Source organism: Melospiza melodia, chromosome 4, assembly GCF_035770615.1.
Source record: "Melospiza melodia melodia isolate bMelMel2 chromosome 4, bMelMel2.pri, whole genome shotgun sequence".
In the NCBI taxonomy this organism is placed as follows: Eukaryota; Metazoa; Chordata; class Aves; order Passeriformes; family Passerellidae; genus Melospiza; species Melospiza melodia.
In genome coordinates, this window is record NC_086197.1 from 12,991,972 (window position 1) to 13,017,610 (window position 25,639).

The 25,639-nt window shown below is 41.2% G+C and overlaps 1 protein-coding gene across 2 annotated transcripts in view; it reads right to left on the minus strand.

Annotated features, from left to right (window-relative positions):
- WNT7B (Wnt family member 7B) overlaps positions 1-25,639 on the minus strand; it is a 93,545-nt gene that overhangs the window by 28,341 nt on the left and 39,565 nt on the right. For both annotated transcript variants that reach the window (XM_063153944.1, XM_063153943.1), the window contains exon 2: positions 13,938-14,164. In XM_063153944.1, the coding sequence (XP_063010014.1) occupies positions 13,938-14,164 (227 nt within the window). The remainder of the gene's footprint in view (positions 1-13,937; positions 14,165-25,639) is intronic.

Consider the following 25,639-nt stretch of genomic DNA (forward strand, 5'->3'; position numbering starts at 1 on the left):
CATAACAACCCTGCAAGCTACCTGCTGAAAAAACTAAAATTTATGAGAATAAAATGATCAAATTTCTAGCCCATAGTCAATTGGTTTTAAGCAGTATACCCTGGAAAGGAATTATGAGTTTTAAACAAAGACAAGAAGAAAAATTTCTAGGTTTTTAAGGTACTCCAGCCTCAGACCAGGCTTTGTGACCAGAAAAGGAGGAACAACGCCCTTTCTGCTGCACATGAGTATTTCAACAGATAGATTGATATTAATACCAGTCTTTGAGATGCTGCTTATGTAAAACTGCTCCTAAAACCCACGAGCAATGTCTCTACTGCAAATTCCCCATTAATTTAGTGAGACCCATGAGAAATGGGTCTCACTAAATAATCTTTGCAGCCCCCCACTTTCCAGCAGCTCCTTTCCAGATCTGAACTTTGGAGCTGACCCCTGTCTTTGTGATGGGCCAAACCAAAAGCCAGATCTGAACACCACTGAACTCTGGGAAAGTTCAAATCTATCGTTTGTGGTTCAGGTTCAGCTCTAATTAAAATGGACCAGTTAGAAAGGCAAATGTCTTCAAACCAAACCAAAACAAATGCTTCACGTGAAAAGTTCTGGGTTGGGCTACATGGTACCAAGCAGTGTTTTTGTCTATCACATGATGTCATGTCCTTCTGGTTAATTTAACACAAACTGACAGCATGCACATGCTGCTGTGTGAGATATTCCATGCAGACACTTTGAATCCAGCTTCAAGAAGAAGACAGTATTCATGGAAATGCTTTCATGATGTGCAAAACCCAACAGCAATCTCCCTGCCACTCAGCTCTGAGGGTAGGCTGCCACCTTTCAAACTTTCCATGCCCATCCCTTCTAGTCCAGGGTCTCCCAAAACAGTGTCCTGCCTCCTCTGAGTGAAGCTTATGCCTCATTATGTCACCAGTATGTGGATTATTGCCTCTAATCCCTGAAAACAAACAGGAAGGGGGTGCTGCAGAACCTTAGGTTGCATAAGAGGGCAGGGGAAACCCAGCTAAATCCCTGCTCAGTGCTTCTGTTTATACTATAGTTAATACTAAAGGGTAATAATCAAGATGGTTGATCAGTAGACAGGGGGAAAGCAAACAAAAGGGAAAGAAGCTTGGTTTCAGCATTACTGAACTGCTGAAGAGAAAGAAAATGGGAGACAGCAAGGAGAAAGAGAAAGGGAAAGGGGGGAAAAGTGTTAATGCCCCATCTCTGGTGTCAGGATGTGCTCCAGTAGCTAGAAAAAGCAGGAACACAGACAGGAAGATTTAGTCAAAGAATCACAGCACACATATAATAAGTAACCAGAATTTACTCTCCCTGTGGGCTTTATTCTGTCACTTTTATGTTATATGTAAGTACTGAACATCAGTTCAGTATTTTCTCTTTGTGAAATTTGAGTGGACAATTACCTAAGGTTTTCTAACTTCCTTCTCCTGCAAACTAAGCTAATAATCCTACTAGGCCTCTTCTACTGAGATTTTTCACTTTGTTGGGTTTTTTTCAGGCCTGGACTAATTTTTTAGAAGACCATATTCCTCCATGATATTTCCTTCTTTTCCTTTTTTCTTTTTCCTCTTTAAGTAAGAAGACTTTACCAGCAACCAGTTTTGTTTGAGGATATATCTCAAATGTTTAAATGGAGGCTGGTCTCTAATCATTTCAATTCCTCACTGAAATTAGTCATTGTTAGTTTCCAGAGAGTGAGATATGAAGTGTCAAGGTGACACAAAAAAGCACAGCTGGGAGCAGAGAAGAAGTCCATTATCTCCTGGTCCATGCTTTCACCATAAAATGATTATTCTTACACTGAACTAGGAGACACAGGTATGTGAAAAAGGATAGGAAGGGAATGGTATTGAGCTTCTCAACGTGATTCCTCCTCTTAGCTTAGATAAAGAGAATAAAAAATTATTTTATCCATTCTGCATGAATACTTCTCAAGTTAAAGAATATTCCAATGTTTTCTCTCAGAAAATTTTCAGTTCATTTTCACTGGTGAAGTTGTAACTAAAAGAACAATCTAAATAATTATTCTTAGCAATATACTAAATTCTAATTATGGCATAATTTTAAAGACACCATGACAACATAAAGCAGTAAAAGACGCACCTAAGTAAAAGAATGAGACACAATATTTTTTTATGCATAAGTTTTGTGATTTTCATGAAATAGCATTACCAGGAACCTAGTTATTACTTTGGAATTTTCTTTAAAGCAAGAAGTAGAGTGGAATGGAAATAGATACCAGCTCATGTTCTACACATGATAAAGTATTGATGGCTGAAAGAATTATGTGGTATTTTGTCATTGTGACAAACATGGCAGAAAATGGCAAAATATTCTTGTTGATTTGTGCTAATCCTGCTCTGAGTATGGAGGACCCAAATGCTTAGGAATGAGAAGCAGTCAGAGAATAAAACCCACCTGACTGTTTAGGAAAGCTCACCACCTTTACTATGCCCTGAATGAAATACCCTGTCTGATTCTGCCTGGGGTACTGGCATTAGCAACTTTCCAAAATACAGACATAAAGATTATTCTTCAAAAATGCACTGTCAGGTGCCCACCACTGATAGCCAGAACTGCCTCAGCTAAAAACAGGAATGCGCCAGTGCTCTGTGCTGGATCCACCTTGGATTTTGGATCCTGCCATTGCCCTTCACCATTACTGATTTTTCCTGCTTCTGGCCCATCCCTTTTCCTTTCCCTTTCCCTCTCCCTTCATATGCATTTATAGGTCTGCTTCACTCTTTCCCACTTCCTCACGTCCCTAGCCAGAGAGCTGAAAGGCTTCCATTACAAAGATTGAAAACACACTCCATATTAGTGTAACAGGATAGTATGACCAGCAGGTCCACGTTTCAAACACATTCAATTTATGTCACAGCTGAGAATAAAGAGCAGGGGAAGCTACTTGGTGGGTTGCTAGAGGCTGTGGCTTCCATTTTTTTGTGGAACATGTCTCTGTCACTTGCTAAATAGGTGCACCATCTGGTGGTAATTTTGGACTCCCAATTCTTAAATTTCCAAAGAGCAGCGGTGGAGCTACGCCTGTGGTTGCAGCATTGGTGTTTGGGTTTTGCCACTATCTGTCTAAAAGTCCTCAGCTAAGACAACTTCTGCAGGTACTACTGGTGATTGAGTACTGAGAATTGGTAGGATTTTAAATTGGGATCAAGTTTCCATGTCTGCCATTTGGGAGAGCAGATTTGGCTTTATGGGAGGACCAAATGCTTCCCTGAGGAAATATATACATAGAGATGGAAAAATTTCAAACACAAAGAGAATTTAGGTATTTAGGGAGTCTAAACTCCCAGGATAGGCAACAGGGACCATTGTGCAGTCAAATTAAGATGCAAATCACCCTGTGGAAGTGTTTCTCCCTGTTCTTTGACCATACAAGGAAAACAGCCTGACTAGGTTCCTATCTCGGACATCTCAAGCAAATGCCTGGAGCTGTGTGATGTGAAACTGGGCCAAAGAAAAGAAGTGAGGAAGGGGCTCCTCATTTTTCTGCCTTTGTTGTCTGAAACCCTTTAATTCAGCAGCAGAGAGAAACCACTTGAGCCTCTTGTGCCATTCCCCTCAGGAACTACAAGGTTGCACTGACCCTGTCTGATGGGACTGAAAATGGAGATCTCTTCTGAACAAGGTAGCTGGAGGCGGAACCAGACAGAATAAGAGGTTCCACAGTTTGGTGAAGAAATGAGTGAACAGGTAAAAATAGTCATGATCCATGAGTAAATTTGTTTGTTTGTTTTAGCAATGTGAATAAATCTGCAAAGTCTACAGCAGTTCCGTGCATGTCTGTTGAGTTTCCATCCAGAGAGAGCAGAGCCTTCTCCCAGTGCACCAGTGAGAGATGTCTGGAGTGAGAGCAAACCAAAAAGACACCTCAGTAATTCAATCCCATTTAACTAACACCAGCTAAGCCTTAGGAATTATCCTTCTCACACAATTCCAGAAGGGGAGTTTGAACCTCTGCAGTGGAGAGAGCATTGTAGATAGCAGCAAACTACACTTGTGGCTAAAAGCAGTCTCCATGATCCACTCCAAGTGGATCTGGGATGGGCAGAAGGACCCATCCTCTGCTTGTTCTTTCACTATGACTTCTATATTCTGCAAACCACTTGGTTCTGCCTTTAAAAAGAGGCTTTCAAAGCCTCTTTAATAGCACTTACAATGGAAGTTTTAAAGTTAAGCTTGTATTGTGTAAAAAAAAAGCACTGCTGGAGTCAGTTCCCCGCTTGAATACTGAGAGATTGACTACTTTAAAATGCTAGATTCACTTTTTCAAGTCTCCAAATAACAGATTATAGAGTCCTCTTGCTTGCTTGCTTTATTTCTCTTTTTAATTTTCCTCTTCTATCAGTAACAAAAATATTATTCTTCACAGTCTGAACATCAGTAAGAAATAAACTACAGTCATGCACAATTTAATCCAATGCTAAAAGGTCAGGCATGATACGCACGAAGGAAATTTTGTCAATTAGAAAATGAGGTATTTGTCAGATGTAATATTTTGCAATACACCAGCCACTTTGTTAGGAAAAGAAATTGCTCGTGACTGGAGGCACGATGGCAAACTGCATGGATCAGTGGTCTAATCCTGAATGCTAAAATATTTGTTTGCAAACCAAAATGTGCAGATAACAAACGCTGTGTTTTTTGTAATGTTTGTACATGCCTCTCTCTGCATTTCAAGTTTTCAGTTTAGAAACAGATCGTTTACCAAACAGAACCTATCCCTAAGAACAGAGGAGGAAAGGGAGGGATGCTGCTACACATGTAACTCTGGAGCCTAATGTTATGTTTAGCCTGTCCTGCTTGGTGTAGAGGTTGGACTAGATGACCAAACCTATCATCTGTAATTCTAGGGAAGAGATTTTGACAACACACTTAACCGCAGTAGTAAAGCTCAGGGAATCTCCAGAGCCATTGTAACCCTGAGTTATTAAGGCATCACACACCAGCAGGTGCTGTCCTGCACTCCCTTTGTCCTCCACAAAGAATTTCCCCTCTCATGGCAAGGCTTGCCAGCACCTGCCTCTTTGCAAAGTTGCTCTGTACTTAAAAAGTCAGATGTTGTATGGTTGATTGTCATTTAACTAATTGGGGTTTAGCTGAATCCCTCTGTGAAGTTCAGCTTCACTTTCAACTTCTGCTCACAACCAAAAGCCAGGAGACCTTTTAGTGGTTCTGGTGAAACCAGTGGCAAAATTTCTACTGACAGCAATAGGACAAGAACTTGGCCCCTGTCCTTTTGGAGGGAGCCCAGCCCCACTTTATTTGACTTTTAATGTCATTTGCCTTCCTGTCTTAAGCATGCATTGCATTCTAAGTCATTGACCAATAGGATTGGGATGCAGAAGTAACTAATGAGTCAGCATGCTATGGAACAATTATACTCAGCAATAAAAATATTTAAAAATGACACTAAATGTGCATTAATGTTCCTTGGAGGCATTTGGAAGTAAGGAAATGCCAAGCTTAAAGCTGTTATGCAAAGTTAGCCCTGTGTCCAAACCTTGGTACAGAACTCAACTAAACCATAGCCTAGAATTTGTACACTATCTTTTCCACAGGACCTCTGACTGACTCATCCCAAGAGAAACCAGAAAAGCAATATGGAAAATGTTACCCTGAATAGCTACAGACAAAGCTAAAAGAGAAAAGGAGGATTTTTGTGCTGAGCAGGAAATGATCATCACAGACCCAAGGCCCCATCACCTGTTCCTGCCCCCTTTCCACCACACCCAAGCACACAAGTAGGATGATCAAATTCCAAAACTTATGAGTACCCACCCCTCTCCCACAAAAAATGTTTATTTTCCATACTAGCACTTAAATGGAGCAATTCCATACAATAAAAAGGTCCATTTAGTTTTGAACCATGGAAACAATGTGTTAAACCCCATGCCCATGCCAGTCCATTGGTTTTTCAGGAGATCTGAGGTTTAGGGTCACAGGAAGACAGTGTGTTGTTCCATATGATGTTTCCTACCAAGCTGTGCAGTGTAATGGGCCCTTACATCCCAGAAAACCCATGGAAGCATGTGAGAGCAGAGATCCAGAGACTTGAGTCCCCCAAGTTACAGTTCTTGGCATTAATTTACATCAATGCATGGAGCAAATTTAAAATTAAGTGCTCTGAAAACAAAAATGGAATCCTTCACAGTCAGGTATGTCAGTGTATTTAAATTTGAAAATGTCTACAGAAAAGCACCTGTTCCAAGAAAATCTTCACTTTTATATGAAACAGAATGAAACAAAAGCCCTCTCCTTAGAATGGAAATTCCAGATTTCATTCAGATCAGTAACCACCATTCCCCATCCAGCTGCAAGCCACACACAGTTCAGCAAGTAATTGTATTACCATATTAGTGCTGTGTTTGGAATAAGGATGTCTGCCTTTTAAAGAAAGTCTGCTGCCAAATAGGTAAATATTTAAATGGCAACAAGAACATTTTAATTTAAGAGAATTTATACTATTCTTCACACACAGGGCCCTTGAGGGAAGAGAAAATACAATTGAGCTATACTTGAACTGAACAGTAAAACCTTACAAAAAGACAAGGAAGTGGAGAAGATAATTTGAGATATATAAACATCTGTCTGTTCATGGCTGGAAATTATTATATGCTGTAGACTATATATACTTTTATTTCTTTTATAGGGAGGCAAAGAAATAAAGGTTATAAAATAATGTGGCAAACTGACAGTTTTTCTAGTAAAGTAAAACAAAATTTATTTCGGTCAACTCATAATTTTCAAATGGTACTGTCCATTAATGTTTGTCTTTTCCCTTATGATTTACAATGTATTTTGAAAACATTACTAAGGCCTCTCTGAATCATTTTTAGGTTCTGACATCTAAGAAATTTTTAAAACACAGAGAAATTATCATCCACAAATGTTCAAATTGATTCACCAAGCTGGGAATCCTCTATCCTGTCAAAATAGGATGTTTCTTTAACACAACAGTACTTTCTTAGAATAAAAAGATATTTTTCTTTTTCTAAAAATACCCAAGTGACAGACATTAAGAGTCTGAACCTACCACTCCCACAATAACCTGTCTCCTCAGTTTAAAATGTACAAATTCTTTGCACCTTCAGGGTTTCATAACCTTTTTACTGCTCCTTCACAACCTCAGCTACCGCCAGCTGGGAGGGTTTATTTTCCTTTTCTGGTTTGGGTTACTGTCTTACCTTGTTACTTGTGATAGTGAAAAGCTTATCCAACATTCAACAGTAAGAAAGTATGAACAGTTTGAACCAACTCCTCAATTTCCCTCAAAGATGATAATGCAAACTGAAATGCCCTCTCACGTGCTTTGCCTTGTTATTGCTGCATTATCGCACCTTTTCCCCAGTGCTCAGCTTTCAGCTGAGAAGAAATGCACTGAGGAAACTGTTCTGCTAAGGCAGCTGCCTCTGAGCACTTTTCTCACTGCCTGTAGAATAACTCAGACCAGCACACAGGGCTTTGGGTGGAGCAGCTCAGCTCCAGCATGGCCTTTCTGCCTTCCTACCTCTGTAAGGCAACTTGTGGGACAGTCCCTGACACACCAGAATCCTTCTAACATAAGGAATATATAATACTATATAATAGCAGTATACTATTATACTATATATATAATATTCTGTGTATTATTATACTTATTAGCTATATATATTACTATATATAGCTAATAACTGAGAACAAATAGATTGGACCTCCTTAAGGTTAAAGATATTTTGGCTTCTCCTTCCAGCAACAACATGCCACTTGTGAAAATAAAGGTGCTGCTTGGGACATTTTAAGGGGAGGCTTTGCAGTGACTGTTTGCAGGGTGGTAAATCTTTCCTGCAAAATGAACATGCAGAGGAATTCCACAGATTTTGGGGGTTTTGTCTCTTTACTGCCTGCCAATTATCTAGCTGCTAGGGGTGGAGATTCATTGTGCATGTCTTTGGGGTTTTTTTTTCCATTTAGGCTAATAATGAGAAAACTCTCCTTCTCCAAATAACCAAGAAATATCCAACTTATTATGCACCACTGTGCTTCTATTAAGAGTTATGCTTGCTTAAGCCACAGATCATTAAGTTTGCCATGGTATTCATAGTTTAACTAAATCAAACAGGCAAATGCAATGACTCCACGTGGAAAATGGACACCAGCAGTCACTCCAAGTTGGCTACATGAGCAATAAAGACACAGTTTGTATTGGTCCTACATCACCTTCTGGAGCTGCACACATCCTCAGTACAGACTGCAGCCTATTGAATGCATCCTGTGCACCTCTGTCCTGGAATCCCAGACAGCCTGCTGCACCAGGAGCTGAAAGTTGATGCCGTGCCCTCAGAAGCCACCCCTCACACTGGAAGGGTTTTACTACATCCTAGCACCGACAGAGAAATCCAGTTCAAGTTACTGAAAACAGATTTATTTCTGCTCTGTTGCTTGAATGCTCAAAGAACATTGTTGTCCGGGCCCGTGCTATACAACAACAACAAAAAACCCCAAATTTTTCCACTTTAGGTCCAAAAGCCACTGTGCAATTGAGGTTCCCATAGCTGACAAATGCCTAAACCAATCATAGCACCTACTGCTATGACAAAGATAATTACTGCCTTTCCGTCGGTGAAGTGTGTACCCTGCTCTGTATCATATTTAAAATAATCTAATTCCAACTCATTTTCCCCCTCCAAATTGTTTCCAGCTGTACAATTCCTCTTTTTCCCCCATATTGTTTTTATTGGATATAGTGCAAGTTCGTAAAGATAGATTTTCCCATAATAAATACGCAGATGTTAGAATAATAAACATACAGTCAACCTGATATATGAATTTTACTAAGCCTTAACAAACATATAACAAACAACATAAATCGATTTTAAAAAATTGAAAATGAGAATATAAAGTAGCAGAGAAAGAAATGGCAGGAGAAAATAAAGGCAAAAAGTGAGCTAGCAATGTACTTACTTTAGCAAGCTGTCTGGATTCATTTATGGCTCCCTTTATTGACTTGCTGATAGCATTAAAGCACAGCTATGGTTGTAAAGCATTCTTAAGAATGCCGCCTGTCTTCATGTGTCCCAAGTTTTCTGCTCACACTGAAAGCCAAGCTTCCCAAGTTGGCCAACTCATACCACACTAGACACTACTGTGCTAGATTAATCCATCTGCTTGGACCCAAATATCCATTTTTGGAGAATAATGAGCCTCCCTACTCCTCCCATTTTTGGTAGGAAGTTTTTATGAACATTTGGCATCTCGGTTAAACCATCATCGTAGCCCAGAATAAAAATTACTGGATTCATATGTGGAATCCAAATTTAATTTAGCCTATATATGGCCTGAACAAAGAATAATTAACTGGCTGACACCCCCTCAGCATGTATGATAAGATGCCAACTGCTCCTCCATGACTCCATCACTCAGATATCCTCCATGCCCAATTCCCATGTTTTTCCAGGCCTGCAGCTGAAGCATGGTATCAAGAGGGGACTGACAATGTTATCTGTTTCCAGCACAAAGAGAGCAGGAATCTCTGTTGTTTATGAGTATCTCTCCCTCAGAAGTTGTCCCCCTGCCTTTCCGAGTGTTCCGTTTGGAATTATCCATCCTTTTCCCGGTTTATGTGTGCATATGTACAAGAGCATGCTTGTAGAGAGCTGTGAATTTGAACTTTATGTTCTGATTGTGTTTGCCAAAAGTCTCCTTCACCTGGGAGTTAATAAAATCCATGCACAGATTTTGTTGGTTGCTTAAACTGTGGGGTTTTTCTTTCTCCCATCCCTCCCCCTTTCTGCCTGGAGAGTGGATCAAAAGTTAAATGAATGGGAAGAGACAGGAAACTACTCAAGATGTTCTTCTCCTAAACTTCCCCTGGCAAGCAGAGCTGTAGCTTCCCTTCAGATGCCTCCTTTCAACACACCAGAAAACTACAGATCAAAACAAAGGGTAAGACATATAATTAAAAAAAAAATCCTAACAACAACAACAAAAAACAAACAACAAAATCAACTTCAGAACTCCCTTAGGTTTGGTCTACTTGTTAATATTTCCCTGTCAGGTGTCCAATATAATGATTTTCCAAACCACTGCACCAGTGACACAACCAAATATTGCTAAATCATGCTCGTTTTCCACATCATGAGTTTGAGAAAGGAGACGGGTACAGATCACTTTAGATATCTTGACAGATATATTTTCCAAAACACCAGAACAGCTCAGTTTTGCCCTGGATTTAGCACTGGTAAGAGCTGCCTGTTCACAAGCACTTCAGTTTAAAGGATTCCAGTGGAAAGGGTCAATGCACAAATGATTATCCACAATAATCCACTGTCAGCATAAGAAGGTGACAAATACAAAAATGTACAAGGACAGCATGAATAAAGTAAGAGCAGGACTGACTTTCTTTGGGGATGGCATGACTATGGAAGAGTTCCCAGCTATAAATATATCAAAATAAGCTATGCATACACAATGCTTGGCAAATTCATCCCATGCTACAGCCTTTGTTCATGCTAGTAATTTAAATTTCTCTGTCACTTTTATGTCTGGCTGCTATAAATCTTTCACATCAACATGAATGCCCCATGGTTTCTACAACTGTTGTTCCATCCCCTGGACTATTTAATTTTTTTTTAATATAGATTCCATGTACTGTATTGGTGGTGCAGCCCTCATTCACTGAAGTACCTCTGTGAATAAATAACTCCTCACTGATCCATCTTAGAGCTTAGCTAATAAACTGAGGACTTCTCCTGGCATTGCAGGATCCCTGGAAATCACCAGGGGGGACATGTGTCCCCGTGTCAGGTCTTCTGGCTTGGTGGTGGGTGGAAGACATGCATGGTTAGAACATAAAGGCACCCAAGAAGTGATGGTAGAAAGAGATGTACATCTGTTGGAGAAACCTCATGTTAAATGAGTCTGAGTGTTTGCTTTGATTTTTGAAGGGGGAGTGTTGCATCAAAATACAAGTTAGAATAACCATAACTCTGTGCTTGTCAGTGTGGTGGTAGAGGCTTGGTCAGTAGCTAAAGAGCAGGCCCTCTCCTTCCCATGCAGCAAGAGAATGATTAATATGTTATCACTGATTACTTTCCCTCCCGACCTGAGACCTGAATAACTCACCTTCAGTGTTCATCTCCCCCAGGGGGTTCTGGGACAAAGCTTTCCTTCGGGGTGAAGTGAAAAACTTGCCTGTCTTTTTTAGTTTTAGTCCTTTCTCCAGTGTGTTCAGGAAGAACCAAATGGCTGGTTTAGTGTTTCTGTGTCAGACACATGTTTTGTTACACATGTGAATATTTGTACTTTTAAGTAGTTGGGTTTTTTAATTCTTTGTCCATTTTTTACCTTTTTCCCCCTTGCTAGTGTAATAACACTGCTTCCTAAACCCTATCCTTTTCCTAGGTACTGACCTCATAATCTCTGGGTGCTACCCCAGTAATAAAAGAAATAAAGACTTGTGGATTATAGGATCCTTTACAGACCTGCATGGAACTCATCTGGCTCGGCTGGAAGGGGTCATGTAAACCTTCTGCAACTCTTAGAGTCTGTGTGGTTTCACACCCAACAAATGTCAGAGCAGAACTCAGCTGCAACAGCCAAGTTTCATCTGCATTTGGGTTAACCCATAAAAGAACCCACCAAATTCCACTTCAGTCATTTCAGACTTGCAAGGAACCACCCAGGTTCAGTGAACAGGGCAAGAATCTGGTAAATATTTTGGCAAATATGGCTTGAACAGTGGCTCAAGAAAACCCTCGTTTTTTCCAACTTTGTATAGTCTGACCAGCCTGATAGCTGGTCCATCCTAATGACAAATAATTTCTGTTTCTTTTAGCTCTTACATTGCATAGAAACATTGAGACTGAAAGCACAACTACAGCTTGTCCTCTTTAGGCATTTGAAGTGCCCTCATTTGCAAAGTTTTGGAGGATGAAAGGAGTCTCTGGTGAAGAGGGTTGCTACCCACAAACACAGTGATGAAGATGGTGAGGCAGCACAAGATCCTCAGCTTGAAGAGGAGAGCAGAAGTGGTGGAAGCCTTTTCACTGGAAAGCTTTGAGATGACACCCATCCTTGTACAACCCTCCAGAGTGGCCCTTCTCAGGCCATAAGGGATCTCACAGAAGGTAAGACAACTCACTTATCTAAGGTCAGGGCATGCCTGCAAGCTTTGGCAGATGAAAACAGAGCAGGAAGAAGCACAGAATGCTTGGCAGATGCACATTTTCTGACAGCAAGGTAATTCTGGTTACCAACCAAAATTAAACAAACATAATACCAGCCAAGGAGGACCAGACCATGCTTCTAACAGTCAAGACAAGTCACTAGATTTTTCTTTCTGGCTCATTTAAATTTGAAGGTAGAAGTCAAAAGTTAGGTTAATCCCTGAATATGATGCCTTGAGAATGTAATACAAAGCTCACAGAATATGACAGACCCTCTGCAAATTTAAGTCAATGCCCAATGCCAGTGGATTTATTCCCTTACAACACTTTGCAGATGAACCACTGTGTCCTTAACACTACCAGACCTCAGCCAGACTCTCAGATTTGGATATTCTTTCAAAAAATATTCCATTCCTTTGTTGACCCAAACTTACTTCAGTTTTTGGCATTCATTTCACAAGGGCGTCAGAAAAAACCCTGACACTTTGACCACCACTAACAACCAAAGCATCACCATGTGAGTCAACACCTCCTTGCACAGATGAAATTAAATGCTATGCCTTTTTTCATACAGTATTAATGAGATCTTATGTCTGACCACACTCAGCTGTACTGGAAGCACAAGACTCACCCAAACCATTGAATGTAAGAGGTATCACCCAAAGAAAAATGGGATACAAGAAGTATAGGCTACAACCCCACTGAGAAGCTGGATGGTATCACTTTGAGTGCCCTTGAGAGAGCCACACAGCACAATATGTTATCCCAACCCAGAACAGCAGACAGGAGAGTAGACAGCCCTTGGGGGAGAGAGGAAAGGTCAGGAATAAGTTAAGGATACCCAGCTGGGTGATGAGGAAAATAGTGACTTCAGTGCTGGAAAAAAATTTACATAATCTCCCCTGTGAAATAATACCAGACATAGGGTAAATGAAAAGGTATTGATCTAACTTCTGCCAGCTAGCAGCTTGTCAGGCCAAGGCCATGTATTATTTTCTTTGAATATGTTTCCTGCCTCAAATCACTTGCAGTATTTTCTTTGCGGTATGATAGCAACACTAAAATGTATCATTGCCACGTATTGGAAGGCCAGTATTGTATGCACAGTTCTTCCATCAACTATTTGGGACTCTCCCATTACTTAAACTTCTGGGAAGTCTGAACAAAGAATAATTTACTGGCTGACACCCCCTCAGCATGTATGATAAGATGCCAACTGCTCCTCCATGACTTAGATATCTTTCATACCCAATTCCCATGTTTTTTCAGGCCTGCAGCTGAAGCATGGGATCAAGAGGGGACTGACAATTTTACCTGTTTCCAGTACAAAGAGAGCAAGAATCACTGTTGTTTATGTTGTCCCCCACCCTTTCCCAGTCTTTGGTTTGAAATTATTCATCCAGAGGGATTTTTCTTAGCTGCTTTTTGTGAATTTTTGATTGGCCATAATATTCACCACAGGTATCACAACAACGTGTAACAGGACAACAGTTGGAAATACTCTTTTCATGGGCTGTGACCTCGGATGGCTGTGCAGGCACTGAGGCCATTGCTGGGCCTGAATTTGCACAGATATGAGTGACTCCATCTACAGACCACTGGAGACTCCATGTCTCTTGCCAGTGACTTTTCACTGAGTGGAAACACACAATTGTCCTGTTGAACTCCAAGTTATGAACGTTTGCAGGAAAGGTAAGAGAAAACCATCCCAAACAGATCCCCACAGCACTGCAGGGACAGAGACACCCTTACCTACTCGAAGCTCTTGTCCAAAGACCGTTTTCTCTCCCAGAGCAGAGCAGTTCCACCTCCCGTAGCGGAACTGGTACTGGCACTCATTGATTCCCATCTGTGCCCCTTCGCCGATCACAATGATGGCGTCAGGGCGGCTCTGGCAGATGGCGCGCTGCCGAGGGGCCAGGCCTGGGATTTTGTTGCAGATTATGTTAGCTCCTAAAGCCACCACGGATGACAAAGCTCTGAAGAGAAAAGCAGAAAGACACGTTATAACCAAACTGAGGTGAGCAGGAGCTGCTGTGTGGCTGGCAGGGCGCTGTGCAAAAGGGGAAGGGTCGGAGGTTCAGTTCCTGTAATTATGCCAACTTGGCACAGTGTCTCTGGTCTGGTATAGCAGCCTGGAAATCTTGCAGTAATTCCTGATCTGGTTTGTGCCAGAAGAAACAAAGAAATTTAATTTTGGCACTTTTGTTTCCAGACATCAGCTTGTGAGATGTGGAAAGAAAGACTTATTTAAAATCGAAATATAGTGATAAGCGATCATCCACAAATCTCTGAAATTACTTTGAATTCAGTTTCAGAATTAGTGTTTTAGTTACTGCAGCCAGTTCATTCACCCCTCATTTGAAAAAGTTAAGCACAATTTAGAAAATTACTTGACACTACCAACTCTCTTGCCCATTATTACGCTCAGGTTATTGAGTGATTAATGAAGTTCTCCAGCATAACTGTGCTTTTAGATCTGGCAAACATCATGGAGCACATAGGAGTTGTCCTTAATATGTGCCATCCAGTCTAGAAACATTTGCACCTCTCATTCTTAATGTATATTTTCAGAATTCATTAGGAAGTTTGCATATAACTTGCACCTGCCATATGTTTTCACTTGAGAACATTTATTTTTAATTTTCCAGCTCACTTTTCAACATCTTCACAGGCTCATTTTTCAACATATTTACAGCCTACATTTTAAATGGTAATATTTTGAAAAAAATAGGACAAGATGGGTAGATGTTCAGTGATGCCTCTGGTCACTGAGTACCCTCCAGGCCCATGGAGATGCTTCAGCTGGCTCTGGACAGACAGACAGACTGCCCATGATCCTGCTTCCCACCTTGAACACCAGCCCAGGCCTTTCATCTTAGTGTTAAAAATTTCCCACTGGAAATGCTCCCTTGGGGAAATGCTGACTAAAATTAAAGGATAATTATAAAAGAATTTGTCAACTTATCACAAGGTAACTGCAAAGTTACATAAATGCTGCATTTCAATGAAATCAGTGTTTAATTTTATCATTTCAATAGGATACAGTAAAGCCAGAGCAAGGAGGGTGAAATACTGCTATTCCTGTGGAATGGATATTCCATGATGATCCACTCTGCCTTTAGTAGGTATTTTTACACTTTTTCCAAAGTTAACAGTCCATGAGAAATTCACCACTGGTGGGTTTTTGTTTATGACGGCACAGGGGGGTTGTGGATACAGAAATAAGGGATCACCCAGCAGGTGCATGCCTTGTTGTTCTGCCTATTAAACAGAAGTAAGAACAAAAAGTAGTTTCAGTCTGACCACTCCCAGTGTTGGAGCAGGAGTGCTCAGATCTGCAGCTTTAATTTGTGTTCCTCTGGATGCTGAGCAACAAAGCTGGAGCACCAGCTGGAGTAAGAGAGTCCCTGGGATTCATGCAGGTTTTGAGCTAAGGGGTTTTTTTCCTGGCAAAAAGTATTTCTCCTCTTAAAAATTAAAAAAATAATAAATTTAAATAATTATGTCTTTAAATTGGGACTTTCCAAGAGATGTGATAATCTTAAAAAAGTATTATGTTTGATACAAAGACAAGATTCGCTTTACAGTGGCTTATGACCTTTATGTTATGGCTTCAAAAGCTAATGAAAATCACAGAGGAAAGTATCAGTACTTTTTTTTTTTTAATCACACACTTTTCAATATTGAAAAGTAAAAGTGCTATTTTCTTTGAAAGGTCATGGAGCTTTTCTCTCTCTGACTTCATCCACTTTCCACACAAAGTAGGATGGACATTCTGAAAATATTCATTAAAATACAAAGGAAAGCATTTTACCTTAACAGATGATGTGTCAAATTCAGAATCATAGACTCTTTGAGGATACTAAAATGCTGTGCCCCATTCTTGCCCCATCCCCTCCACCTGGCTTTGCCCATTTCCCTGGGACAGACCAGCTGCCCAGGCTTCCTGCAAGACCTTCCCACCTGGAATCCCATTTCCACTGCTGCTTCAGACACTGACCCTTCCAGGAAAATCTAGCCCTGAGCAAATCTGTGGTTGTCTCCTAAGAAAGAGACATGCACAAGGCATTCAAAATTCCATCTGATGCTTGGCACATGCACAAGACACCCAGTTCTGGTCTTGTAGCTGCCTGATGGTCACCAAGTTACTGAGGCCATGCCACCAACTTACTAGCAAAACTTACACCTAAAAATTATTTGTATGTTATAGAAATACTTTTTTAAAAATTAAAAAATTTATAAAACTGTGCCATAACTCCCTGACAATATTTTTTGAACTGCTGGGTTTCCACAGTTTCCACTAACTATTCTCAAGTTGAGCAGCAAAAACCTTACGACTTTCAAAACAAAGGAAAGCAAGAATTGGCCACAGCATCTAAACATATAATTTTCAGTTAAGTTGCTTCCTTCATACATGTCCCTGCTGTCTCATAATTAGGTTAAAGAATATATTCTTTGGGCTCCTATTGTTTTTTGGAGCAGGCTTTGGTCAAAATATTTTAATACAGTGGGTCAGTTTATTCATCCAGAAAATAAGCACAGTCATACCTGCTTCAGAAGGTATTGTGAGGGTATTATGTTATTATAATTATAATTATTGTGTGCTTGTGAAATGTATTATAACAATTAAACTACAATTATTGGGGGTGGAAGGGGTCTTGGTTTTTCTATTACTTCCAGAAACTTCCCCCTCTCTGGCCTGAACTTACCAGCATACTCCCTCAGACTTGTTTAGCCTACTTTTAAATTGTTACACTGCCAAAAGAAATGCTGAATCATGAAACTGAGGTTTTGCAAAGCTTTATTTTTATTAAAGAAATGCACCCAACAGCATTTCAAGCTTCCTCTCCTCCATTTCTTGTGGCGTCCCTCAGTTTGTGCATCCATCACACATTTGGGAGGGTTGTGATGAGCTCCTGCCCCTTGGCAGGTTGAAGGCTAAATTACTTTTATTCAATTTATAGCTGTCAAAAGGCAGATCCTCCATGCCACATTTTGGCATCCTCTTTCATCTAATCTTTCTCTGTGGCACAAATTGCCTTGATTCTTATCACCAGAAACTCCTGAGCGTGGTATTTTGTTAAGATTTCTGATGCAGTTTACAGTAATTGCAACCATCCTGCACCACAACAGTCTCCACACAGCTCAGAGTGTTCTGCTGGGTCACCCACATGGGCTGTTCCATTAAACACCATCCACATGGCTTATCCAGACAAACAGAGTGAGTGGAATAATGGCACATTTCCTAAGGAATCAGCACCAGGGCCTGGCATATGGAGAGCTTTGACATTTCTTCATGCCTATTCCATTAATGCAAGAGAAACAGCAGCACTGAAATTGAGCAATATCTATAAACAGAATTATGCCCAAATTTAGAAAAAACAACAACAACAATCCCCCCCCCCCCCCCAAAAAAAAAAACAACACAGGAAAAACCCAAACAACCCAACAAAAACAAACAAACAGAAAACCCACACAGAAATAAACAGAAATAAACAGATCTGGGCTTGGATAGGACCTTGCAGTTCAAACTTCCATCAAATTACACCTGATGAACACGATTTTGGAAGGCTTGGTTTCTGCATAAGAATTCTGAAACATCAGGGTTTTTATCATTTGAGAAAATAACTACAACTGTGTCACAGTAAGCCAAAAAACACGGCAGTGGGAGACAAGTTTCAGCCTATTTTCTGAAATAATGCTTGCTTACTTATGCAAAGACAGATAAATCCTACCACAAAAAGAGAAATTTCTCCTTCCAAATGTATTTCCTGTTACAGTTGTATCTCCTCTGTAGCACCTAAGCAACTCCAGCTCCCCTTTTCACAAAGTGAAATGGAAATTATTAGATATTCTAAGCCAGTCATAAAAGTAAACGTCTTTGAAATGCTTCAGAAATTAAGCACTAAGGCCACTTGAGTTTTAAGAACTGCTTGTTGGAAGAGAAATGTACTCCTCATTCCTGGTTGGCTTGCTGGAGTCTCCATTTTATGTTTGCAAAAGCGAGCATTCACCTAACTTGAGCATGAGTAATATCATTCATTTCAAATATTATCATGTCCTTGCAACTTCTGATTAATTTTACCTATAAGAAGGTCATAATGTGAACTGCAGTTTACAGAGTCTTTGCATGAGTGGAAAATATATAAAGTAAATCCTTATAATGGACAGCTGTACAAGCACATGAGAGGAAAAAAAATTTAAATTTTATTATTGTTAAAAGAATCTGAATTTTGATAAAATTATGAAAGAGAACTGTCTACTTATAGATGAAGAGCAGTAACTGACCAATCTTAGGAGTTGTCCCCAAGCTCCTGCACAGGCACAGGTGAGTACTGAGATTTCTCCTAGGAGCTTAATATGCTATTCTGACAAATACACGACAAAAGATGTAAAATAAGAGATTAAACCAACAACACATTGCATATAGGTGAAACAATCAAGTCGATTTTAACCTTTTGGTTAAAAAAACTAAAAAGTTGCCTTAAAAATTCTCTGCCAGTCTGTGCTCCCTGGGCAAATTACATTTTATTTGAGCTCAGGACTGGTGTCAAGAACTTCTCCTCCAGCACCATCCCTCACTTGCATTCCTGACTGCTCAACAGCCCAGCACACACTTCCCACCAAACCAGCGCTGCTGCAAGACCTTGGATAGACAATTGTAGGGTCACTGTGATCCCACCCCAGCTCTGCTTTCTGACATTCACCTGAAACTGCTCTTGGGCAGGGGGTTTGTTTTCAGCAAGGAATAAAGGCATTTAGCCACACGAACCCCATTAACAGCAGAGGAGTTGTGCAGCTTTTGGGCACACTGTACAGAAAACTTACCCCACCACCTCTGACCAAAAAAAAAAAAAAAATCCACACAGAGGATTCTTTGTTAGCAGGAGCCACCGAGGTATTTTGTGGTGACATTGCGACACATCTGAAACCGAACACCACTACCAAATGGTTGACTTAATTAAGAATTCCTAAGTAAATATTTTGAGTGCGTATCAGTTGCAGAAATTGGCAGGAGTGTCCTGGGCTCTGAATGCCATATGCATTTGTTTAGGCTTTCAGTTTTGCTTTCCACCCTGGCTTTGGGAAATCGCTGTTGGGCACATGTGGGATTGAAGAGGAAACGCAGCAAGGCTGCGTGGCTCAGCCCTGTGTGCCCTTCCCTCTGCTGGGCTCCAGACTGGGGGCTGTCAGAGCCCAGGACATCCCTCTGGCTGCCCTGGAGGATGAGAGACCCTGGCACAGAGTCAAAAACACCTGTGCCTTCGATTTTAGCCCATGGAAACAATTACCAACTTTGTGTGAAGATTTACAAGCCACGAGAGTTTGAGTAGAACGATGGTCAACTTATCACCAGGTGAAAATGTAGAATTTTGGGGGTTTTAGAATGAGGGTTCAGGAGGCAAGATGGAGGAATCTGGGCATGTCCTGTCCTTCTCCTTCTTCTTGTCCTCCATCCTCAGCTATGATGGTGACTGTTCTGGATTGGTTTAGAGTAGAGAGAGACTGTCTAACATAAGCGATAGGTATTGGAAAATTATTGCAAGTAATGTACACGTAGTTTTTAGTATAAAAAGATAACATGACCCCAAAGGCATTCAGTGTGCCATGAACCAACGTGCTGGACAGATCTCAGCAGGCCACAAAGACAATGTATTAAATAAGAGCAAATAAACAACCTTGAGAATGAGAGCCAGGGAATCCCATCTTCTTCAATCTTGGGACTTGGAAAAAGAGACTTTCTAACACCTTGGGGTCATCTCGAAATCAGAGACCCCGTCAGGGGGCTGCACACAGACCTGTTCACTCCCACCAAATGAAAGGCAGAGATTTCTCTGAGGATCTCACCCAAAAAAGTGCCTGATATCCCACGCAGTGTGCGTGCTGGCATGGCCAGGAGGAATGGGTGAGTTGAGGGATGACTGACACAAGGGCTGAGCCTGCCTTGGGGGTGAATGCCTGCTTGAGAGAGGAGTGGGGCATGCCCCCCATCCCTCTGCCACAGTGATCAGGGAACACCAGCAAAGCCTTGGATCACACCCTCCCAGCTGGGATGGCTGCTGTGAACCATTGGGCTTCAGCAGAAGGAGGGGAGACACTGCCTGGGATGCCATTCACAGATCAGCACCAGCAACCAGCACCAGCCTCCTGAACATTCCTGCTGTTCACTCAGCAAGAGAAAGCTGATTTTGACACATATCTTGTTTGCTGTATGACTGGTCCACTGCAATAATTTTTAATAATTTTTCAGTGAGGCAACACTTGATACGTAACAGCAGGGTATCTTGAAGAGTGTTACATCTGTAGGTTACCTGTATTCAACTTTTTTACACCAACAAAAGACTCATGGAGAACAGAAATGCCTCATAGGCCTCATGTGTCCTATTGTAAAAGCTCAACTAGCAAATTTACATTTCCATTTGACATTCACTGTCCTCCAGAATTTTTATGGCAAACTACTGTATAATGAGGGTTTTCTTTCTTGTCTCAAATCACTTTACTCTGGGGGCATCTTGTTATATGGTGGAAAACACATCCTGTGGATATAAAAATTTATAAAAATACAATTGGGTGTTAAAATATCTGAAGTGTGGCAAATAATTCCAAAGGAATTTGTGTTTCAATAACTGATTGGTTTGCTAAACCAAAGAAAACTGATAGGCCAGTGTCTGAAAGCTGCAGGAAGGTAGCAATTCTAGCATTCTCCTGGGCAATTCATGGAAGGCTGGAATATTCCTGCTTTGGTCTTGTCAGTGATGAAGGTGGTGACATACATGGTGCAATTGAACTTATCTGAATAAGCTTAATGAAGAATGATGTTGATATAAAATTATTTGATTCCCTTAACAAACAGAGCTTTATCAGATTTAGAAATCAAACTGAAACACTTTGTTTCAAACAGTTTTTTTCTTTTTTTCTCTATAAGGAGTGTTAGCAGGACCTATCAGTCCAGCTCTGCAAAAATGCACATGCCTCACCTTGCAGAGTACCAAGCAGCTTCCACCCTCAGTAACAACAAAATCCATTCCTCAGTGCCAAGATGTCCCTTTAAGCACTTACAGCTGGTATTGATGTCTAGCACTATAATTTGCCTTCCACCCCATTTCTGGCTCTCTTCAGTACTAGAAAGACCCACAACAATATCTGGCAGGCAGGCACAGAGCTGTTTGCTGGGCAGCGACACCACTGCAGAATAACCAAGGTGGGATATCGCAGTTCTCCTGGCATGGAATGCAACTTTGAGATACCAAAGTGGCTGGAAGGGATAACTCACAGATTTTCTGTGTCTATGCAGAAACAGTTCAGTACCATAGAAAAATGAAAATTTCTATGTGAAGTGCCCTGCTGCCTTGACAATAGTCCCAGTTTGGTTGTGCAGCCTTGAGCCCTTGTGTTTTTCCTCCTCACTTAACCACCTTCACCTTTCCCTCAAACTACAGTGGCTGGGGGACACCCATTCACAGTGAACACATTTGTGTTGTTCTCACGATGTGGGAAAAACTGGAAAAGAAACGCAAAGTCCCACAGACAGAAACCATGGACCTCTCCAGGTTTAGCATGAACAGGTAAGAATGAGGAAGACTGTGGGGTTTTAAATTTCTTTTTTTTTATATATATATATATTTTATGTCAGAGTTTATTCCTTCACAGGAGAACTGCAATATCCCAGCAGACATGAGTGGTGAGCCTGCATGAGGCTGGGTGGTGCTGCAGAGGTGCCTCTGTCAGAGACATGCACTGAATTACAGCTACTCTGCATCTCCAGCACCAAGGACAGGAGGGAGGATGCACCTTCCACATCACCTCACAAAGAAACAGACTCTGCTCCTCAGAATCATGGAAGAGTTTGGGTTGGAAGGGACCTCAAAGCTCATCCAGTCTCACCTCCTGCCATGAGCAAGGACACCTTCCACTATCCCAGGATGCTCCCAGCCCCATCCAGCCTGGCCTTGGGCACTGCCAGGGATGGGGCAGCCACAGCTGCTCTGCCAGGGCCTCCCTTTCCACTGGTGCAGCTTGCTCAGGTTGGCACAGGTTGGGTACAGGTTCTGCTCCCAGGACAGGCTTGTGCTAGGGCTGGACACCCAGCTTTAAATGACCTCCCTGGGCTGGCTGCAACTCCAAGCAAAAGTGCCCTGAAAGTTCCTTTCAGCCTGCGTTGCTCAGCTAAGCTCCTGCAAAGCCTTGATTTAGGAAGGAAAATTATTTTAGGACCACCTTACTAAACACAAGAGGTCTATCAGAGATTTCAAGGTGCTGACACCCTTTGTGTTTTCCTGGTCATGCAGTTCTATTTGCTTCCATGGAAAATTTGTTGTCAACTGCAAGTCAGCCCAAGTCAATGTACCAGAATACGGCCCTTTACAAAGACCTCATACTGAATGCCAGATCCCAAAATAAATTAAGAAGGTAGAGGTGTTACATTAAGGAAGTTGCAAAGGAAATGCAGAGTGCATAAATGCTTCACTTGGTAGGTTTTCTATACTTTTAATTAATAGTATTAGAAAGAAAAAATATGTAACCCATTTTTAAGCAAATAGCAAATGGCTCTTGGAAATATTTTTTTAATAGTCTCTTAGTGTGTTAACTAATTTTGTCTCTCATTTTCTGAGTCTGTTCCCTGATGAGAAAATTATTTGCAGCCTTGCTTGTACCACCACACCAGCTGTAAGCAAAACTGCTTGGCACTTCCATGGAGCAGGTCTGCATTCCCTCAACCCAGCAAAACTCCCCACTGGCTATTGGTGATCATGGAAAGAGAAATTCTGATCCATCAGATAGATAATTTATTATTAGCTCCTTTCAGGAATTACCCTACTGATGTTATGAGACAGTTTGTCCATTTGAGATTATACATGCTGGTTAGACATGGAAATAGAGTTTGATCAGACCTTCAAATCTGTACCTAAAAGTTGGATATTACTATAAAATAGCTTCAGTCTGAGAAAGTCTCAAGTGTGGATAAAAAGGGGGGCACTCCTCAGAAACTGCAAAATATAAAAGTTTATTTCCTATGCAGATTTCCAAGCATTTAAAACATTATTGTATGCTGCATGTGGGCTTTGTGTGAACAACAACTCTCTGTTTTATAATCTGAACTGTCAACACTGGCACAAAATAATGTGACACCAAACACGGCTATCTATGAATGTCTAAGGTTTCTTTCAGCTACTTATTTCAAAATTTTAATTCTGAGTGATATAAGAGGCCTGCTAAACCACACAGTAACTTTTCTAGTTCCCTGGCTTGTTGAGCCTATTCCAGGTGTTCAGAAGGATTAGCAAAAGTCACTTTGAGTTGTTTTTCTAGAGGGAGTTTCTAAATTTGGTGTGCAGCCATAAAAGTCTTGCATCTGTGTTATTATCCCAGTGGCCCGTGCTGGGTGTGCCCTTGGTGTTTTGAAAATCACTGTAAGCTTGTGAAAGCAGCTGGATGGAATACTTCTCCTTCTGAAAGCCTCTCTCAAGAGATCCCACACACACTGTCAGTCAGACACACCCAGGCATTTACCTGCCTTTTTGTAAGGTGGCATATTGACCCCAATTTAGCTGCTTCTTGCCTTAAAACTGAAGATGCTGCTGACTATGAGCATCTTGAATTCCTTTTTCCTGCAGTTCTCTTTCTGAATTTGATACTTTGAAAAAAATCTCTTTATGGCCATGCAATTCAAAGAATGAAGAGGTTTAAAGAGGTAGGTGATGAGGACTCTCTGGAGTTCACAGCTGAGCCTGCAGAGGTGATGCTAAAACAGCTCTACCAAAGTGAGCCATGTGCAATCTGTACAGGCTATGGGCAGCTGATGGCACACACAGCATCAGCCAGTGAGCACCCAGGGCAGGTTAAGCCTGGCTTAACAGCCACATCTGAGCCACAGTCCAGTCTCCATCATCAGCCAGCCCCACACTCACAGAAATCTCCTTTCACTGCCAACAAATACTCTCATTTTTCTCCCTGATGCTACCATTCTTTTGCCACTGATCTTTTTAACTTTTTACCCCTAGGTAAAAATTGATACAGAAGCCAGCTTTCTGTCCGAATTACATTTATCTGTTCCACAGAAGAAAAACTTAAGCTAACAGAAGCATCACAGACTATTAGGAAGCTCAGAAATCATGAAATTTTCCTACAACTCTATGACTTAAATATCTTTTAAGAACTGTAGTGTGGTGGTACCAGGCATTGGTTTCTCTGGGTCTGGATTGAAGGCACTTGAGACAGTAATTCATGTTTGGACTCAGGTGTTTATTATTTCTTATCAGTAAAACAGTCTCACTACTCTGAGTTTGGTACCTTTTCATTAACAAAGCACAAAATGGCCAACAATCTCTTATTACAAGGTCTTTTAAGACTAAACTATCCAATTAAGAACTGGCACCTGGATTATTTTCCCTTTTAACCCAATAACTGATCCCAAAGAGCCCACAATGCAGACTTTTCTGCCCAATTACAAAATGCCACCCAAACCCATGAAGAAGAAGGAGGAAGAAGAAGCATGAAGAAGAAACCCAGGATGACATCCTGTGCCCTCCATCTTGCTTCCATCCACAACACACTAAAACTCCCAAAACCTAAATTTCTCACCAAGTGATCACCTACACTGCTCTCTATAATCTATTTCACACTTTTGTGGGTTCCAGTCTATCTTGAAGTCCAGGAAACTTTCTCCATGAATGAGGGTCAGAGTCAGTGCTGCCCTGGGGGTCAGGGCACCCCAGAGCAGACAGAGAAATATTCCCAGTGCCCTGGGTTTCCACATCATAACATGCTCAGAAGATGCATTTGTTTTAAAAGGGTTGTGGCCACAGACAAGGACAGCCATGGACGTTCTCTAAGATCTGAAGCCTGCAACCTGCCCCCTCCATTCCCCCAGTGAGCATTTGAACAACACTCAGGCACAGGATAAGATGCTTGAGGTTCTCCTGTGCAGGGCCAGGAGTTGGACTTGATGATCCCTGTGGGTCCCTTCCAACTCAGAATATTTCAATGTTTCTATTCTATGATTCTAGGAAATTTCTGCAATTAAAGATCAGGGTTTCTTCTCTGATACCCAATGGGAACAGAATATTTTGTCCTCAGAGGCCTTGCACAGCCCTTTAAGTTGTTTATAAACCTTCTGCAGAACAAAACAGCCCTCATTCAAATTTTCCTCTCATGCATGAGACCTCTGATCATTTCTATCCCCCTTTTCAACATTCTCTTCCACTGATCCAAGCTTTTCTGCACAAGAAGATAAACCACACATCATGACTGGAATTACAGTCCCTTCTTCTCCTCTCAGGGAAACAAAAACAAGATAACTGCTTTTGCCATTCCACATCTTTAGCTCCACTTATTAAAATAGAGTTGAGACCTAAAGTGGCTCTTCAGTCCTCATTCTACAGTGAATTACCATTGCTTCTGACTTCTTCTGTTCCTGCATGGGCTGCACTGCAGCTGTATAAAACAGGCCC